The sequence below is a fragment of the Podarcis filfolensis genome, assembly GCF_964270895.1.
Source record: "Podarcis filfolensis genome assembly, chromosome: 3".
Lineage (NCBI taxonomy): Eukaryota > Metazoa > Chordata > Lepidosauria > Squamata > Lacertidae > Podarcis > Podarcis filfolensis.
Window position 1 is genome coordinate 88,258,168 of NC_139606.1, and position 19,399 is coordinate 88,277,566.

Genomic DNA, 19,399 nt, shown 5'->3' on the forward strand with positions numbered 1-19,399 from the left:
TGGTGGGGATGAGTGTTCAGACCCCTGGGCTCTCACCTGTGGGGTGCCTCAGGGTTCTGTCCTCTCCCCCATGCTTTTCAACATCTACATGCAGCTGCTGGGAGAGATCATCAGGGGGTTTGGGCTGGGTGTTCATCAGTATGCGGGTGATACCTCTCTTTCAAATCAGAACCAGTGAAGGCGGTGAAGGTCCTGTGTGAGTGTGTGGAGGCGGTTGGAGGATGGATGGTGGCTAACAGATTGAGGCTGAATCCTGACAGTTGAATCCTGAAGTACTGTTTTGGGGGGACAGGAGGTGGGCAGATGTGGAGGACTTCCTGGACCTGAATGAGATAACTATGTCCCCTGAAGGACCAGGTGCACAGCCCAGGAGTCATTTTGGACTCACAGCTGTCCATGGAGGCACAGGTCAATTCTGTGTCCAGGGCAGCTGTTTATCAGATCCATCTGGTACGCAGGCTGAGACCCTACCTGCCCGCAGACTGTCTCACCAGAGTGGTGCATGCTCTAGTTATCTCTTGCTTGGACTACTGCAATGTGGGGCTACCTTTGAAGGTGACCCGGAAACTACAACTAATCCAGAATGCGGCAGCTAGACTGGTGACTGGGAGCAGCTGCCGAGATCACATAACACCGGTCTTGGAAGACCTACATTGGCTCCCAGTACGTTTCCAAGCACAATTCAAAAGTGTTGGTGCTGACCTTTAAAGCCCTAAATGGCCTCGGTCCACTATACCTGAAGGAGCGTCTCCACCACCATCGTTCAGCCCGGACACTGAAGTCCAGTGCCGAGGGCCTTCTGGCGGTTCCCTTGCAGCGAGAAGCCAAGTTACAGGAAACCAGGCCGCGGGCCTTCTCAGTAGTGGCACCCACCCTGTGGAACGCCCTCGCACCAGATGTCAAAGAGACCAACAACTACCAGACTTTTAGAAGACATCTGAAGGCAGCCCTCTTTAGGGAAGCTTTTAATGTTTAATAGACTATTGTATTTTAATATTCTGTTGAAAGCCGCCTAGAGTGGCTGGGGAAACCCAACCAGATGGGCGGGGTATAAACAAACTATTATTATTATTATTGTTATTATTATTATTATTGCATATAAAGACAATTAGAACACTATAATAATAATAATAATAATTTATTATTTATACCCCGCCCATCTGGCTGGGCCTCCCCAGCCACTCTGGGCGGCTTCCATAAAAACCAAAAATACAATAAAATATCACACGTTAAAAACTTCCCTGAACAGGGCTGCCACTATTATTATTATTATTATTATTATTATTATATTATTATTATTATTATTATTATTATTATTATTATTATTATTATTTGCCGCCCATCTGACTGGGTTGCCCCAGACACTCTGTGCAGCTTACTGCAAAGTAAAACAACAAACACATTAAAACATCAAACATTTAAACTTCCCTATACAGGGCTGCTTTCAGATGTCTTCTAAAAGTCAGATTGCTGTTTATTTCCTTGACATCTGATGGGAGGGCATTCCACAGGGTGAGCACAACTACACACATAAAATCAATTCAGATCCAGGACAGATACCAATTGGGATAAATCTTTTTCAAGGCTTGTTGAAAGAGGAACGCCTTTAGGAGGCACTGAAAACCCATAGAGGCGATACCTATCCGATATGCAATGGGAGGGTTTATTCAAAGGGTAGGTGCTGCTGGCATCACTTGAAACTGATCGCCTTATAGGATGGCATCTGCAGGATGCCCTCTCCTGCAGAACGCTGGGATGAGGCAGCTGAGTACATAAGAGGATGAGCTAGATGGGCAAATGGTCTCTGACTTGCTACAGAACAACTCACTGTGTTAATACAATTTATTTATTTAAAGCATGTTTTTCCCCATTCCTCAGCCAAACAAACAAACAAACAAACAAACAAACAAACAAACAAACAAAAGGCTTTCAGGTCAATAAGAATTCCACTCTACAAAGAAAAGAAAAAAAAGCAGAATGGAGCTTGGTCACTGTGGCACCTGTGCTGGGAAGCTTACATTTAGGCAACTGTAATGGGCTTTGTAAAGGGACGCGGGTGGCGCTGTGGGTAAAACCTCAGTGCCTAGGACTTGCCGATCGTATGGTCGGCGGTTCGAATCCCCGTAGCGGGGTGAGCTCCCGTCTTTCGGTCCCAGCTCCTGCCCACCTAGCAGTTTGAAAGCACCCCTAAGTGCAAGTAGATAAATAGGTACCGCTCTATAGCGGGAAGGTAAACGGCATTTCCGTGTGCTGCGCTGGTGCTGGCTCGCCAGAGCAGCTTCGTCACGCTGGCCACGTGACCCGGAAGTGTCTTCGGACAGCGCTGGCTCCCGGCCTCTTAAGTGAGATGAGCACACAACCCTAGAGTCGGACACGACTGGCCCGTACGGGCAGGGGTACCTTTACCTTTAATGGGCTTTGGGGCTTCCCTTAAGTCTATTCTGGACACGGCAGCTGGTGCAGAAGGCTGTTGCCTGGGTGGTGGGTGGCGCCCCTTACCAGGTACATGTCACACATGGGCTATGGGACCTGCACTTGCTAACTATCGGTCACCAAACCAGTTTGAAGGTGTTGTTTAGGGCTTTCTGCACAAGTAACAAATCTAGACCAGGTTATCTGAAAGCCAGCCTTCCCCTGCATTGCCAGGGTCAGGGCATTAGGATGAACAAATGGAATCCAATTAGCCACGTCACACTGTAATGATTTTCACCGGTGGCCTAGTTGTGGAAGAACCACTCTGCTGAAAAAGGAGAGGTCCCATCTGTATTGGCATTCGGCCAGCTTTTTAAGACATACCTGTTTAAGCAGGCCTTCCCCTTGATCTCTTGACACGATTCTCCTGCTTCAATTACAGTTCTGTTTTATTGGGTATTTTAATTATGGATATTTATATTTTAATGCTTGTGTAATTGGTTTGCATACTTGTAAACTGCTTGGAAGCCTGCCCATTCATTTCCATGGGTCTAATCCAGTAGTTTCTGGCTGGCCTGTGCTCATCAGGATGGCTATAGGGCAGGATGTGGAGATGGAGAAGTCAGGGGAGCTCTAGCTTGGCAGTGGTTCTGCAGGTGGGCATACACCTGCAGGCTGCCACTGCCAACCCAGAGCTTTCCTGACCTTGCTACTGTCTCACCAGCCTTGGGAGGATACCACTGCTGCCCCCACCCTCATACCGCTGATGGTCTGTGATTTACCTGGGTGCAACATAGTTAAAATAGGAAACATTTACCTGTAGGAATCCCATTTTTCTTAAAGTTTTCAAGATAATCATTGCCAAAGGAATCCTTACCAACCTACACAGCAAAGGTGAAAAAAACATTAGATCTCTTACATTTAGTGCATATCACTAAATATATTGCACATGTGTCATAGCATTGTATTCCAAATGCAAATATTCTGTATCAGCAAGGGGGGAAAGATACACTCTCTTCTTGTGCATCTTGATTTACTGAGGCTGTAGTTTCAGCAAATTTTAACATTAAAGCATTCTGTACTCCTGTTTTGTAAGACTATTTCAAATACATGAGGTGGGATTTAACCAAGTTGTTCCGTGAGCATAACAAGGTCCATTCAAAGAAGTGGGGGACTTCCTCCACCCCTTAAATCCGCTCTGGAGGTTTGGGGGAAGCTCCAAAGAGGTTTAAGGGGTGCATGGGGTGGGAGGAGGGGGTGGAAACATCTCAGTGTGAGAATGAATCATGTCCCCATGCACATACCATATGTTGAATTCCACCCAGAAAGTTTAATAGACATATTATTTTGCTGTATCGCTGCAACTCATATTTAGGATTCTACGATGTCCCACTTGGGATTTCTTTCACCGTATAAAGTGATTGCAAAATAATGTAGTGTAAGGTCTCTCTGGGAGAAGAGTATTTTAAAAATGCAAAAATAGGATATCCATAAAACAAGCTCCACAAAACCAGATTTTTAAGTGAATGTTTAGCACCATGGGTTGAAAGTGATTTCAAAAGCATATAGCAAGACAAAGCATTTTAGAAGATGCTATTAAGATGCCATTAAAGAATATCACTGCTCCTAAGGGAGAACATAGACATCAGGGACACTTTGGTAAAGATGGACTATTGTGGTCACAGACCAGAGAGGAATTAGACAAATAAACATGTCAAGTGGTTCTTGAAACTGAGCAGGAACGATTTGTGGTTTCAGGAATCCCAGTCGGTCCTTGATTCCTATGTTAACATTTTACCAGAGCTGACGTTAGCTATGCTTCCCTAGAGTGTTCTGTGTGGTTCAATGCATTAGGGTAGTGCAGAATGCAGCATAAAACCATCTAAGACTTTTTAAATTTTTCTTTTTGCTTCAAGCCACTGATTTCAGTCAGTTTGGAATAAAAAAAAAATATGGTACTAATTTCATAGAATTGTAGAGTTGGAAGGGATTGGATCAAAGGACAGGTCTTTGGGAAGAATATACCTTCTATTTGGGCGTCATTTCTTTCTTGTGCCCCTTCCTTCAAGCATTTGATAACAAAAGTAAGACTTTGAATGGGAAGGTAATTGGTTTTGCAATGATAGGGTGCCCTCCTGATTTTTGGACTGCCCCTCCCACCAGCCTTGTATTCAATGTTCCAGCAGGATGTTGTTGGCTAAGATTGGCCTACAGAATCAAAATAATCTGTTAATCTGCAAATTAATTATATTTGGATGGGCAGGAGTATTTACAAGCATTTATTACTGCACTATGCCCTTTTAAAATGTGGGGTTTGGGGGCAGGGTTATTGGGTTGTTGTTTTTATTTTGATTATGTATTTTGTGGTTGGTTTGGGTTTTTTTATTCTGTGAACCGCCCTGAGACCTCCGGGTATAGGGCGGTGTATAAATTCAATTAACAACAACAACAACTATCTGTTCTGCATAACTAAATTCTATGGTCAACTTTTTTAAGAAGTATCTTTCTTATTTTTATTGCATAGGAATCTCAACTTTGTTATCAAAAATTAAAAATCTAGTAAAATGAATTTGGGATGGGGGGATTAAATCATATTTTAGGATGTCATAATTCAGCTTCTAAATTCATTGTTGTCATAGATACACTCACACTGTTATGTAACGAAAACAGCAATGCTTTTTCAGAGGATTGTTCCCCACATCAGTCCTGCAAGCATCACAGATGCAGTTGGCAGTGACCTATGATTTGAAAGCTTTTTTTACATTCCATACTTAGCATATCCAAGCCTTTGCTAACAAAGCACAACTGAGGTTCAGAGGCGACTTTCATTCTTAAAGTGCTGCAAAGGAACAAAACTGAAGCTCAGCCAGATAAAATGGAGATGCTGGGGGTGGATGGTCTGTTAAAGGTGGGTGTAGGGCCACAGTCCTTATGAGCACCAGTCAATTTGGCTTTGCTCCTTTAAGTTGATGTGTCTGTCTATGGCCAGGAGTTATTGTCACCAGTTGGGAGAATGCTTTCTGGAAGGGCTGAACCATTGTCTGGCCTGATTTGGCTATCGCTTGCCTTGACTAATGACATACATGGGCTTGCCCTTGAAGACATTTTTGGAAACATCAGCTGGTCCAGGATACAACGATACAGGGTTTGTTTGTTTGTTTTCACTAGTCCATTACAGCATTATTAGAAGTCCAAGGTGCAGGTTTCAGCCTTCAAAAAAGGAGTGGAGCGCTTGTGTCTGAATGTTAAGACTACAGCTCTCATCATCCCTGATCATTGTGAAGGAATGGGTTTCTGTGTAGTCAGTTTAAAACTGACTCAACCCCCCCCCCTTTTCTTCTTAGCATTTCTAAAATGCATAAACTTGAGCCGTTGAGCAAATGCATAACAAGAACACAGCTCTCTCCTTTATCAGTCACGGCAAGGATGACCTTGACTGTACCAGTAGAACAGGGATGACACGTCTAGGTCTTATCTTATGTCCTGACCACACTGACACACAGACCTAGTCTGGGAACAGTGCCAGAGTGTGTTCTTGGAGTTGGTGACCTCTTGCTCCAAGATAAGAGTGTAGGAAGGAAAACCCTTTTATGGTCAGGAGTGCAGGAAGGAAATCCCTTTTATGGTTAAGAGTGCCGGAGCAGGAACATCTGTGATGTCAACCTGCGTGTATAGGCTGACGTCGTTGGATTCCTGGGGAAGGAGGGAGAGGGTGCCTGAAGGATACATATACTGCATGAAATTTCTCATTTCTTTGGACTTGCTGTGGACTGACCACACAAGTGCCTTTCTGCTGTTCCGGAGAGCAGAAATAAAGAACTCCTTCTCTGAACCAACCCTAGGTGTCATTTGAATTCCTTCCTCCTGTCCGGGAGCAACGCAGACCCAATCGGTGAACTCCAATAAGGCTACAATTGGACATGCTGTCTGGGACTGATGGTCAGGACTGATGGGAGTTGGGCTGAGTCCAATGACATTTGGAAAAAAGGAATATAAGAACATAGGAAACTGTTTTATTCCGAGTCAGACCATAGGCTCACCTAGCGCAGTACTGTTGACACTAACTGATTTTATGTATTTGATACGATTTTACGTATTTGATATTTTATGTGAACCGCCCTGAGACCTTTGGGTATAGGGCAGAATAGAAATTAAATAAATAATAAAATAAAAATAATAACTGGCAACAGCACTCCAGAAAGTCAGCCAGGGGGTCTCTCCCAGCCCTACCTGGCAATGCTAAGAAATGAACTTGGGACCTTCTGCATGCTATACCCACTGAGCTACAGCCTATCCCCATCTCAAATGGTCTGCATCTGGGATACCTTAAAGGCTATCCACTCCTATATCTCCCTTGAGCATAGCTATAAACAGTGCCACTAGCATCTCAAGTAAGAATACTGCTACTAGAAACAGTGTCAGGGACTGGAGGAATGGTGGAGACTGCCTCCCCCTCCTGAACCTTCCAGAGAAGAGGAAGACAGTATAGATTTACAACAGTGGTTTGAGGAAAGTCACAGCTCAGCGGTAGAGGAAGGGAAGTTGGGAAATAACGGGAGAGGAGGAGGGGGAAACAGCCGGAGCAGCTGGCTGACACGTTATCACTAGAAAGCATTCCAGACCCCCCTTCTCCCAGAACCCAGTGAGCATTGAAAATAGGAGAGCAAAGGGCTCGTTGGCAAATGGCCCTAAGCAGCCACCATAAAGTGGGTGGTGCTGTTGACGATTGAGGAGAGAAGAAGGAAGGAGATTAGTCGGACCATTACTCTAAGAGGCAGCATTTCTAAGCCTCTCTGTGAATACTGAATAAAAGACATTGGTAATAACTCTCCCTGTTTTGTCTATTCCTAGCAGCCTACTGGGGGGGGGGGCGGAGAATCAGATTCCCTGCAGCCTGACAAACAGAGCTGACAAACAATGGGGGTACCCATTGTATCAAGTTCCCTCCTGCGGAAAATATGCCCCACTGTGGTTTTTAAGAAAAGCAATAAAGACCATTCTTTCTAACCAGGCTTCTGAGGAGCTAGCTTAAGGTGCACTGCTAGAAAGCTGACTTGAACCCTCCGTTCTTAATTTGTTTTTCACTGTTGCTTTTTAAAAATACACTTATGACCGTACGTATATTTGGGGCAGGTGTGAACCCAGAAGACGCTTACCATGCATATCATGGAGGTTTTCGCCCCAAGTCGAGCAGCTTGGACACACTGGTTGGCACCTTTCCCTCCAAATCCAGAGAAAAACCTGTGACCGTGTATGGTTTCTCCAGCTTTTGGCAGGCGTGTGGTAAGGCTGGCAGTTAAAGAAAGAAATATAATATGGGGTTTGAGTGAATTAACAACTGAAATCATAAGAATTACAAACCTCATACTAATTGGGCATATACATAATGTAACAGGGGAATCAAAGCTATTGGGATACATCCAAAAGTACTTACAATAGTAATCCAGTACAGTGGTACCTCAGGTTATAGACGCTTCAGGTTACAGACTCTGCTAACCCAAAAATAGTACCTCGGGTTAAGAACTTCGCTTCAGGATGAGATCAGAAATCGTGCTCTGGCGGCGCGGCAGCAGCGGGAGGCCCCATTAGCTAAAGTGGTGCTTCAGGTTAAGAACAGTTTCAGGTTAAGAACGGACCTCCGGAACGAATTAAGTACTTAACCTGAGGTACCACTGTATAGGTAAATGCAGTCTCTTTCACTATAAGCCTCTCCGTTCAAATCTTCTCCACCACTATAACTAGTATGAAGAAAAACAGGCCTTAAAACAGATGCATTGAACTTTGTTGTTAACAGATATGTCACAGCAGAAGGTGGTACCAAGAACCACAAGGTCCAAAATAAAGCTTTAAAGTTCCCGGGTCAACAACTTTGCATAGAGCTAGGGAAACTGGTGCTCCCCCACTGTTGCTGGATTACCATTTTCATCACAGCTGGTCATTGGAGTCGGAAGCCAACATTTGGAGGGCCACAATTTCCCCATCCATGGCTTAATAGAAGAGGATGAGACAGTTACCTTTGCTAATAATGATAACATATGCTATAAAAAAATTAAAACCTAACTAGATATTTTTTTTTGCAAAAAATGCAATTGCACAATTATGCCAGGAATCTGATGAAAACCACTCAGGAAATTCTATGTAATTCTCTCTCTCTCTCTCTCTCTCTCTCTCACACACACACACACACACACACAGAGCAATCATCAGAAAGAACAATTCTTCCTCAAACACATTTCCACCTTGCATATTAAACATACTCCCAAACACTCATCTATACGCAGTTATGGAAGGTTCACTTTTACCGATACAGCTATTAATAAAATAGAAGTATTGTTAAAATGTAATGCTATTATCTTGTCACAGATTTCTGCAATGAGAAGCAATTATTAGATTTTGCTTTTCATCAGACTAGCTTAAAAGGCATTTCAGAACGCTGCTTTGAATTGACAATGATGAGTAATCTGTACGATTAAGGAAGCATCGGAATTCTACACTTACTAACATTGCCACAAAACTGCATAATAGACCAAAAGCACACATACGCAGAAACAGCTAACGTTACAAACTAAACCCAAACAACTTTGTTAGGATGTTCACAATTGTTGCCTACCACATTTTCTACGGTAATTCATAACTGACATAAACATTCAGACTGCCACCTTACGCAGACTTATCAAGGAATAATTCCCATTGTGCTCAGTGGGAATTATTTCTGATGTAAGCATGGTTAGAATTACATACACTGCAAGCGAAATGGATATGTGCACACCACTAAAATAGTCTACAGATGAGTTAACATAATTTTCATTCCACTGTATACAGCACACTCTGTAATGTAATTAAATTAAATCAACTCTATCCCCAATTTTCTTCCCAGTTTAATTGTGCATGTTACCAAATAATCTTGACCTTTGTTAATATTTTGCACTACCTGTTCTCTTTCTGGCACCATGTCACTGCTGATGGTGCTTTGAGACACAGCCTCTCTGAAAGGTTCTTCTTGAGGGACTGATGGATTGATAGACAGGAATGCATTCTGCCTACATCAGGGATCCCCCACTATATCAGTGATCAACCACAAAAGAAAAGAACACATCCCCAAACAAACAACTCCCCCTACAAAAGTCTTTTTATATATATATAAAAAAGAAACTGACAGGTATCTGCAGGTATCAGGGTGTCTAAGGGTCCCATACTGGGGACTCCCAGTCTCTATGGTCACCTGGTGTGTGAGTTGCCATCTTTCAATTTCAGAAATTTGACACGATATATGCTACATACCACCCAGGAACCTGACTTGATAAAGGGTAGGTGGAACAAAAATATTTCCCCCCCTTATACCTGCTTTTCCTCATGCAGATCCCGGAGCTCCTAACATTTGTAAAATTCAACATAAACAAGTTAAAATACATATCACACTCAGTTAATACAACAGGGCTACTCTCACAATGCTCCAGAAACCTTCAGAAATAGGTAGGTCACCAGCTGCTACCTGGATGAATATAAAGAAGAGGACAGCTGTATCTATACTGGGCAGGAGTTCAAAAAACGAGGTGCTGCCACTGAGAAGACCCTGCTACTCACTCCAGCTCATACTCATGAGGGTACCACAAGCCAGGCCTCCCCACAGATCTCAAAACTCAGGTAGGTTTTTACTGGGGAACTCCAAGCACTTTCTAAAATAAGTAACAGAAAAGGTCCCATGTAAGTATTTTTTCAAACATTGACACAGAAATAGATTGAAACTGTTTGTATTCAGGGGTCTAAATTTACTGCCTTGCCAAAGACTATCAGAAATCCCACAGTACGACTGAATTCATTCTCAACTATAGCCTCTCTTCATTGGTCCTTACTTATGTTACATCATGAGAGAATTGTGGATGCAAAGGAAAATCCCCTGGAAAAGTCTGATATGACTGCCTTCCCCCATCCTATTTTTGTTTCATTCGGGAAAGTGGAGCAGTGACTCATTTATTTGTAGCACTGTTCATTCAGAAATTAACACATACAGGAATAAAAATTGATACAAAGAGTGAAACCCTACTACCTACGGCTGGGGAAGACCATTCAGATAAGGGGTCTGAGAACAACTGCCATAGGTGCTGCTGCTGCTGCTACCACAGAGCAACATGTTAAATTGTGCGCTGGGGCTGAGCTCAACAACCTGTCACTTTACTCTGCAATTTTAAGCATGTCTGTTCAATAGGACTTCCTCCCCTGCACATATGTATAGAAAGTATACAGAAGCATATTAAATAAAAGGAATTTAAAGTGAAATCTTCAACAGCAAGTGATCTGCTTATAAACCTTGGTGTACTGGGTTTGTCACACATCAAGAGTTTTGAGCAGAAGTCTTAAATGCATTGCTTTGAAGAAAATACTTAATAACCAAGGAAACAGGCAAAAGAACTGGCAAGGAGGCATGCTAAATGCCACATAGCAGAAGATGTTTACACAGGACTTTGTTCCTGGCAACAAAAAATGTTATAAGGGTGTTGACAACACAGCACAATGTTCAGTTTGTGAATATCTTAAAATATGGTGAGATGGAGTGAAAACTTTGCAGGGGATCCAAAGCACGTCTCTCAACCTCCAAAGTCCAAGTAAGTTTGAAAAAAAAAAAACACCAAATAAGGGAGAGAGGGAGGAAGTCAGATTTACTCATGGTACTGTAATTTGTAAAAAATTATCTCATATCAAGAAGGTACAGTGGTACCTCAGGTTACATACGCTTCAGGTTACAGACGCTTCAGGTTACAGACTCTGCTAACCCAAAAATAGTACCTCGGGTTAAGAACTTTGCTTCAGGATGAGAACAGAAATCGTGCTCCAGCAGCGCGGCGGCAGCAGGAGGCCCCATTGGCTGAAGTGGTGCTTCAGGTTAAGAACAGTTTCGGGTTAAGAACAGACCTCTGGAATGAATTACGTACTTAACCCGAGGTACCACTGTATAATGCATTTGGAGGAGTCCCTGCCTATAGTCCTAGCCTACAGTGGTGTGGGTAAGGGGCTCTCCGATCATCACAGGATGTCCCTGAAGTCTTGCCACTGGTTCCTCACAACTTTGGTTATGACAACCAGAGTGAGGGCTTGCTTGGGACAAATAGTAGCCAGGTCGCTAACAGAAGAGACTGGCTCAACATATTGTCTATGAAGAATCTTATTTTTGCAAGTCTTGTTGATTCCACCTTTGGACTGAGCTGTAAGAATGAACAGAGTCCATATAATACAAGATCTGGGGCAAATTGGCTCCTGTGTGAGTCGAGTTTCACATTCCCATGGAGGATCTATGTAGGATGATCATGCAAGGAGATAGATCGCTGGGAGAAATGTTCCTCTTCTGTCACTACCTAACTACAAAGGCTCAGGGTGGCTACATCTCAGCAATGTGGGCAACTGAGCACACTTGTAACAAGGCATGAGAAGATAGCCTCTCACATCTTGTACATAAGAGATGAAAAGGGCAGGACAAGGATGCCAGCCATACTTTAGCTTTGACAACAGGAGTTTTACAAGTCCCCTCCTTTCCCAGATTCCTTGGAAGCTGGTGCCACTTATATTATCCGTTCAGCGTTCAAGACTTACAAATTCAATTTATGTCCAGATAATGGGTGCTGGTGGCAAAGAAGAAAAACTGCATCATCAGAATTCTAGCACCCAGAAGTGATTGCATTATTTTTTGCCCTCTTAACTCTCATCGGGATTAAATATTAGCCATGTCTGCAGCCACTGCCTGATTTCTGCAGTCTGGCACACAGCACTCATTTTTAGCACTAGACTGACAACTGATACCAACGTGATGCCACGCACCACTTCTCATGCCACTTTCTACCAGTCGTGGGAAACCCTCTGCTCACAGTGTTACACATGATCATCCTTAAAATTCTTAAACAGGTCTCATTCTTGTTCAAAGCTATTAATCCTCTGCTTTTCTTGTCTAACCCTTAAATTCCACCTAATTTTACTTACAGTTGCAAATTCCCATAGTTTAGTGAACCACTCTTTTAGAGGAATTTCCTTTCCCCCAGTATTTTACATGCAGCATCCTAGCTGCTAACACCATATAAAAGACATCCTGCTAATATTAAACATGATTTCTTGAAATAAATGTTTTGCCTCTAGGAAGTCCACCAACAGTGGATAACATCCACTCTGTTCAACACTTCCAAGAGTTACTGTTACCAGTATCACATATACTCTTTTAAGAGAGTTGAATATCACCTAGTTTATAACTTGAGTTTTCTATTAATTATATCAATACAATTCATATTGTTCATATATTCCCCCATATCCTCTAGAACCCCCTCTCCTATCATTGCTTCCCATGTTCAAGTGTAATCCTATTTTCTGTCTTCTTTCTTACTCAGTATAATTTGGTAAATTTCAAACAGCATATTTCTTGGTTTCTCTCAAATTAATCCTTCAACAGTATTTAACTCTCTCAATTCCACTCTGTATCTGAACTCTCTCTTATTTGAAGATTTTCAAATACTAGCGGCCTTATTATCACTCAAAATTTCCTTAACCCTGCTCAGGGGCCTGACCTGATTACTGTTAAAATTCCACTGGAATGATTCCATTTTTGTTAAACTGTTGCTAAAATAGCTGCATCCAGTGGAGATTTTAAGGAACAGAAACAGTTTTTAAATTTACCCTCCCCACACACTTTCCATAGTGCTACTAATCCCTTTTTCTAATTTTTATCTTAATTTTCTGTGCACAAGAACACATTTGGTGCAATTCCAGCAGAATAGTTTTCCAAATTGTTTATACGGTATAGCCTTCTCCTATTTCATAACAACTTTTAACCGATCCATTTCATGGGCTGCTTCTGTAGCAGTAGACACACTAAGCTTTACTCAAAGGAGATCTACTGAAATGAATGGACCTAAGTTAGTCATATCCATTAATTTCAGTGGGTCTACTCTGAGTATGATTAACATTGCCTATAACCCAAAATACGTAATTTAAAGGAGGATATATCCATAGATGTCAGGAGGAAGCCTGTGCTATGATCAGATCTGTAGTCCATAAATTTGTTAATCCAGCATACCTGAATCTCAAATATCTTTGACTGGAATGGAACAAAGCCAGTTGACACAGTTTTGCAGTCATACTACCTAATATCAAAAGGTTACTGATCTCTGGCAAACATATTTCTTAAACGCACATGATAGAAAGGTTAAGGCCACAATCATATGCACACTAACCTGGAAGTAAACTCTACTGAATGCAGAGGGGCTAACTTCTAAGTTTCATGTAATAATAAGGGCTAAAGCTAGTTATTTCATTGCATGTTTCTTTGGAGTTGGCTAAAGGGACAAAAACAATGTCATGTGACAGGCAAACTGAAATGCTCCCAACTGATGCATAGCAATAGAAATTTCTCCGGGAATTTCAGTGCACAAACTGTAGTCATCAGACTGCAATTCATATGTGTTCTTTCCACCCCGGCACAGAAGACGCTTTCGAGTTGCTGATTTTATTTCATTTTAAACATAACTGTTTTCCTTCTAAGATCAAACAACGCCAATTCACTTATTCCATTACCCATGCTAAGGCCCCAAAGAATTAAGCAATGGTTTCCAAGCCCCATGTGGGCTATAATGCCATGGAGTTTGGTAAAGGCAAGCCTTATCTCACAATCCATAATTTTTAATTGCCAGTACTCAGAGGAATGCCTAAATCTTCCACTGATGGCATCACAGTCTACTGCCATGGAAATAGTTAGCACTACAAACAGCGACCTCACCTCTATGGAAAACAGAGAAGACTGTGTAAAGTGGAAATGACAGCTGGGATAAATCAGCCTTCAAATATAATAAACATTTAAAGCAGCCTGCTTAAACATACACACAGACAAACACACACCAACAGTTCATACTAGCCTAGGGATCACTGTAGGACACACAAGTTTCTGGAAATGTCCATGTGTCCTTACACACTCCTGTGCTGTTTCTATCTGCAGGATCTGCACCATCTGAGAATTTATTATTCATCCTCTCAGGGCTGGCCAACATCTCTAATCTCAGTCCCCGCTCCTCAGTTGTTACTATCCTGCATCCAGCCGATCTTTACTGGGATTGTGGTTCTGCGTACCAAAGTTTAAGAAGGCTGCCAACAAACTGGAGCATGTCCGGAGGAGCGTAACAAAGATGACAAGGGTCCTAGAGGACAAGACGTATGAGGAAAGTTGTGGGGGACACACAACAGACGAGACCATTTAGAGGTGACACAACAGCCATCTTCAAATATCACATGGATGGAGCAAATTTGTTTTCTGTTGCTCCACAGGGCAGTACATGAACCGATAGCCCCAAAATACAATAAAGGGGATTTTGATTAGACTTCAGGAAGTATGTGTTCATGGTATGAGCTGCTTGCGGAAGAAATGGATTGCCTTGAAAGTTATAGAGCAGGGATCAGCAACCTTTTTCAGCCATGGGCCAGTCCACCATCCCTCAGACCATGTGGTGGGCCGGATTATTATTATTATTTTTGGGGGATGAATGAATTCCTATGCCCCACAAATAACCCAGATATGCTTTTTAAATAAAAGCACACATTCTACCCATGTAAACACACCAGGCAGGCCTCACAAATAACCCAGGGATGCATTTTAAATAAAAGGACACATTCTACTCATGTAAAAACATGCTGATTTCTGGACCATCCGCGGTCCGGACTGAGAAGGAAATCTGGTTGGATCTGGCCCCAGGCCTTAGTTTGCCTACCCATGAACTAAGCCATTTGCTGCACAACAGTAGATTTTCTGTTGCATGGAGTTAAACGAGATAGCCTTTGAGGTTACTTCTGCTTCTCTGTTTCTACGATTCTAAGCTTCCCACTTTGCCCCTTGTCCCATCTGCTATATTCCTGCCACACATCAAGCATGTTTCAACAACAACCATAGGACAAACCTTGGTTACAGGTCATGGTTAGCCTGGAGAGAGCTAAAGCATGAGCCAAACAGCCACAGTCTCCTCCCTGGGAGTCCCCCCTGCACATGCTAAACCATGGTTTGTGAGTGAACCAGACCATTGAAACTACAGAGCCTAGGACTTGCCGATCAGAAGGTCGGTGGTTCGAATCCCTGTGACGGGGTGAGCTCCAGTTGTTCGGTCCCAGCTCCTGCCCACCTAGCAGTTCAAAAGCACATCAAAGTGCAAGTAGATAAATAGGTACCGCTCCGGCAGGAAGGTAAACGGAGTTTCCATACGCTGCTCTGGTTCACCAGAAGCGTCTTAGTCATGCTGGCCACATGACACGGAAAAACTGTCTGCGGACAAACGTCGGCTCCCTCGGCCTATAGAGCAAGATGAGCGCACAACCTCAGAGTCGTCCGCGACTGGACCTAACGGTCAGGGGTACCTTTACCTTTTACTCTAAGTAGAACCTAGTTAGTGGAACCGAAATGAACAACTAACACAACTGCCAGGCTTCGGGCACACATCTTGGTATCTTGGATGATACCTTCAGTGACTCTGGGTCACATGCCCAATGACTACAATGAATATATTCTGTGGCAACAAACCATTTAGAAAATGAAAATCAGAAATGCAACTGGCCACTGTGAAACATTTTAAAGGTTTAGGGCTTTTAGTCAAGTGCCTGCTTAGAGATCTGTATAATGTATTTTCTTTTTCGCGGGTGAACAGCTTTAATTACAGGCTAACTAACAATGAAACAGAATGATAACTCAAATGTTTTGTTGAGGGTTTATAGATGTGTTTAAGGCTGGATGGAGAAAAAGAGCTGGAAGGTGGCTCCAGGCACATTCGCCAACATGAAAGAAGGCACGCATTCTGGAGAGGAGGAGAGAAAGACAAAGGGAAGGTGGAGAAGTCTAGGCAGATCGTGGGGAGTGGAAGAATGCAGGCGGAGATAAGGGCTGTGCAGGGAAGGAAATTCATTTTCTCCTCAAAGAACCCAAAGCAGTTTTTTTTTTCAAATCTTGGGAAGATACAAATCTAGAAAACTGGTTTTTGGGAAATCTATGAAGGGAATGGAAGCAACTTGTTGTAATTGGAAAAAAGAAATAATGAGGCCAAGACAGAACATTCTAAAAACAATACTGTTCATGGTTGCACATCAAAGGAGGAGTTGCACAGAGCAGACAGAAGCAAAAGATAATTGCATACACACGTTTTAGAGACGGGTTGGTACTCTGGAAGGAAAAATAACCTATTCAGTATCTTGGGCTTCACGGGAAAGAAATACCTTCAGCAATTGTCCTTGTTTGCCTGCCACAGTATGACAAACTATTGCTTACAGGGACTGCTCATGGCTAGCAAGAAGAGAACTTAAGAGCTTATGTTCAGACAACATGCCAAGCCAAACTTTGCTTGGCAGAGAAATAAAAAAAAAACAACCCACTGGGGTAGGAGCAAAGCAGCAGTGAACTCTTCTCAGAGAAATGCATGTTTGTGAATTCTAGTAAGCCAGAGTTTACCACAAACAAAGCCAGGGGTCAGCAATTTTTTTCAGCAGGGGGCCAGTCCACTGTCCCTCAGACCTTGTGGGGGGCCGGAATACATTTGGGTGGGGGGAAATGAACGAATTCCTATGCCCCACAAATAAACCAGAGATGCATTTTAAATAAAAGCACACATTCTACTCATGTCAAAACACCAGGCAGGCCCCACAAATAACCCAGAGATGCATTTTAAATAAAAGGACACATTCTAATCATGTAAAAACACGCTGATTCCCGGACCGTCCGCGGGCTGGATTTAGAAGGCAATTGGGCCAGATCCGGCCCCTAGGCCTTACTTTCCCTACCCATGACCTAAAGCATATCTTGAAAATACCTGTCTAACCTTTTGCTTAGACTTCTTCAACAAAATTTTTCCTACTATTCAAAATGATTTATTTTTAATCATAATATGATAGTTACCCACTCCCTGCCCCAGGTCACATCTCATGCCATTCAGGTTTCATGACCTGGCCGGATCTGGCCCTGGGCCTTAGTTTGCCTACCCATGAACTACGCCATTTGCTTACTGTGATGTTTGGAACCAGGTGCCACCACATATAATTGAGCTTCACAATAGGTCTGTGTGGTATAAGAAACTAAAATACACTTTTACATACAGCTTTATGTGTGTGTGGCTTTAAAAGAGGCTTAGACAAATTCATGGAGGATGAGGCTGTCCGTGGCTACTAACCCTGATGGCTATGTTCTCTTCCACCAGGGATCAAGCCTTTGGAGTGACAGGCCCTGCCTGTGGAACTCCTTGCAAGTAGAGGTCTGGCAGGAGTCAACCCTGCCTTCTTTTGAAACTTTTTTAAACCTACCAGTATTAATTGCTTTTTTTTTTTTAGTAAGATTTTATGTTGTAAACTGCCTTGCCAATTGTTGGCTGCAATTATATTTTAGTAAATTGTGGGTTGCTTGCTTTATCAGCTGTTGGTTTGCTGATATTTTACTTGTGAGTATATTGTACTCTATATTAATTTTATTGGAAACCTCTTTGGAAGAGTTTACTCTTCAAGATGACATATAAATGTTTCAAATAAATGCTATGTTGGTGGAATGCCAAATACGCTGGTGGCATGACAAATATGCCAGCAGAACTCTTCTAATACACTTGCAGATGCCTCCATTCGCAGAGCCATTTCCAGCAGAATAAAGTATAGGATTGCTCTGCCTATCTTTTGAATGCATTTATGATTATTGTTTATTGTTACTCAGTGTTAAGCTTTGGTAGATTGATGCTGCCTTTATCATTTCCTAAAATCTAAGGCATATGTTTTTCATTGTTCCTCCTCAGCCAATCAACCTATTAAAAATTATTATTAACAGAACTGAGTACAAGATAGGACTAGAAATCAGGATGCCATTCCTATTTTTGGGTGGTGAAAATAGCAAGCCAGACGCAAATGAATCCCCATGAGAGGGTAAGAACTGAAATATTGTTTGCCCACAACAAGCATACGTGCTTGGTTTCAGGGTTGCAACTTTTCTTGTTCTCAAAAAAATTAGAAGGGAGCAATATTATTGCTCTGATTGTTTCAGCATAGCTCTCTGCATTTAATTTCATCTATTACAGCAATTTTCCATTTTAAATTCAGTTATTTTTAGTGTGTCTCATTCTCACTAGCCTTGTGTACTGGAACTCTCAACTGCATGAAATGCTATGCAGATCTTAAGCCAATACTGGCCATCTCTAAGTTCCCTTCACTGCCATTCTATAGCATTCCTGCAATGTTGCATGAACATGTATGTTGATCCGGAATTAAACTCCACTAGAATAAGGCAATATGTGTGTAGATTCATGTAATGAGCTAAAGACTGAAGGTTTTGTCAACTTACTGGCAGGATACTGGAGGGTAGGGCTGTAGTAAGCCATTCCCAATCCTCTATTCCCACATAAAGTTTCCTAAATTCTAGAGCAAAATGGGAGAGAGAGTTTTTGGACCAGCAGGTGGCGTGGATGAGAGCTGGAGTCCAACAACATCTGGAGGGCCACAGGTTCCTATTCTAGCTTTAACATCCCTTTTCTAGAGCGTCAGGTGTTAATAGACCCGATATAGTCTCTCCCACTGTTAACAACAATTAGAATGCCAATGCCACCAACAGACATTTAAAATTCTAACATTTAAAGGCTTATCATCAATCCTCAACACAGTATACACAAAACATGCTAGCCTTCTTATACAAAATGAAAGAATAAGGTCTCATGAGGGCCTTTTAGCATTTTTATAGTGCAATACTATGCATCTCTTCTCACAAATATGTCCCACTGAATTCAATGAAATGTACTCCCAGGTAATTAAGTAATGGTATTATAGCCTTGACTTTCCGGGGGGAAGAAACCTACATATGCCAAAATTCAGGGGTGCTTTATAGAGTCACTGACATTGACAATGAATACAACAGAATGCAGTGGGGGGAAACAGTGTGTGTTTGAACATCACAATAAACCATAAGTTTCAGATTTTAAACCAATCTGGTTAGTGTTTTCTGGTTCTTTGTTGTACTTAA

At 42.4% G+C, this 19,399-nt stretch overlaps 1 protein-coding gene across 4 annotated transcripts in view; it reads right to left on the bottom strand.

The window, feature by feature from the left end:
* Positions 1-19,399, bottom strand: part of RBKS (ribokinase) — a 78,900-nt gene that overhangs the window by 56,260 nt on the left and 3,241 nt on the right. For 3 of the 4 annotated variants that reach the window (XM_083604620.1, XM_083604618.1, XM_083604619.1), the window contains exons 2-3: positions 7,569-7,701; positions 3,230-3,293 (exon numbers count right to left, since the gene is read on the bottom strand). In XM_083604620.1, the coding sequence (XP_083460746.1) occupies positions 3,230-3,293; positions 7,569-7,580 (76 nt within the window). In that variant the 5' untranslated portion in view covers positions 7,581-7,701. Of the gene's footprint in view, positions 1-3,229; positions 3,294-7,568; positions 7,702-7,846; positions 7,890-19,399 lie in introns of those variants that run through there. The other variant, XM_083604621.1, reaches the window with a different exon arrangement.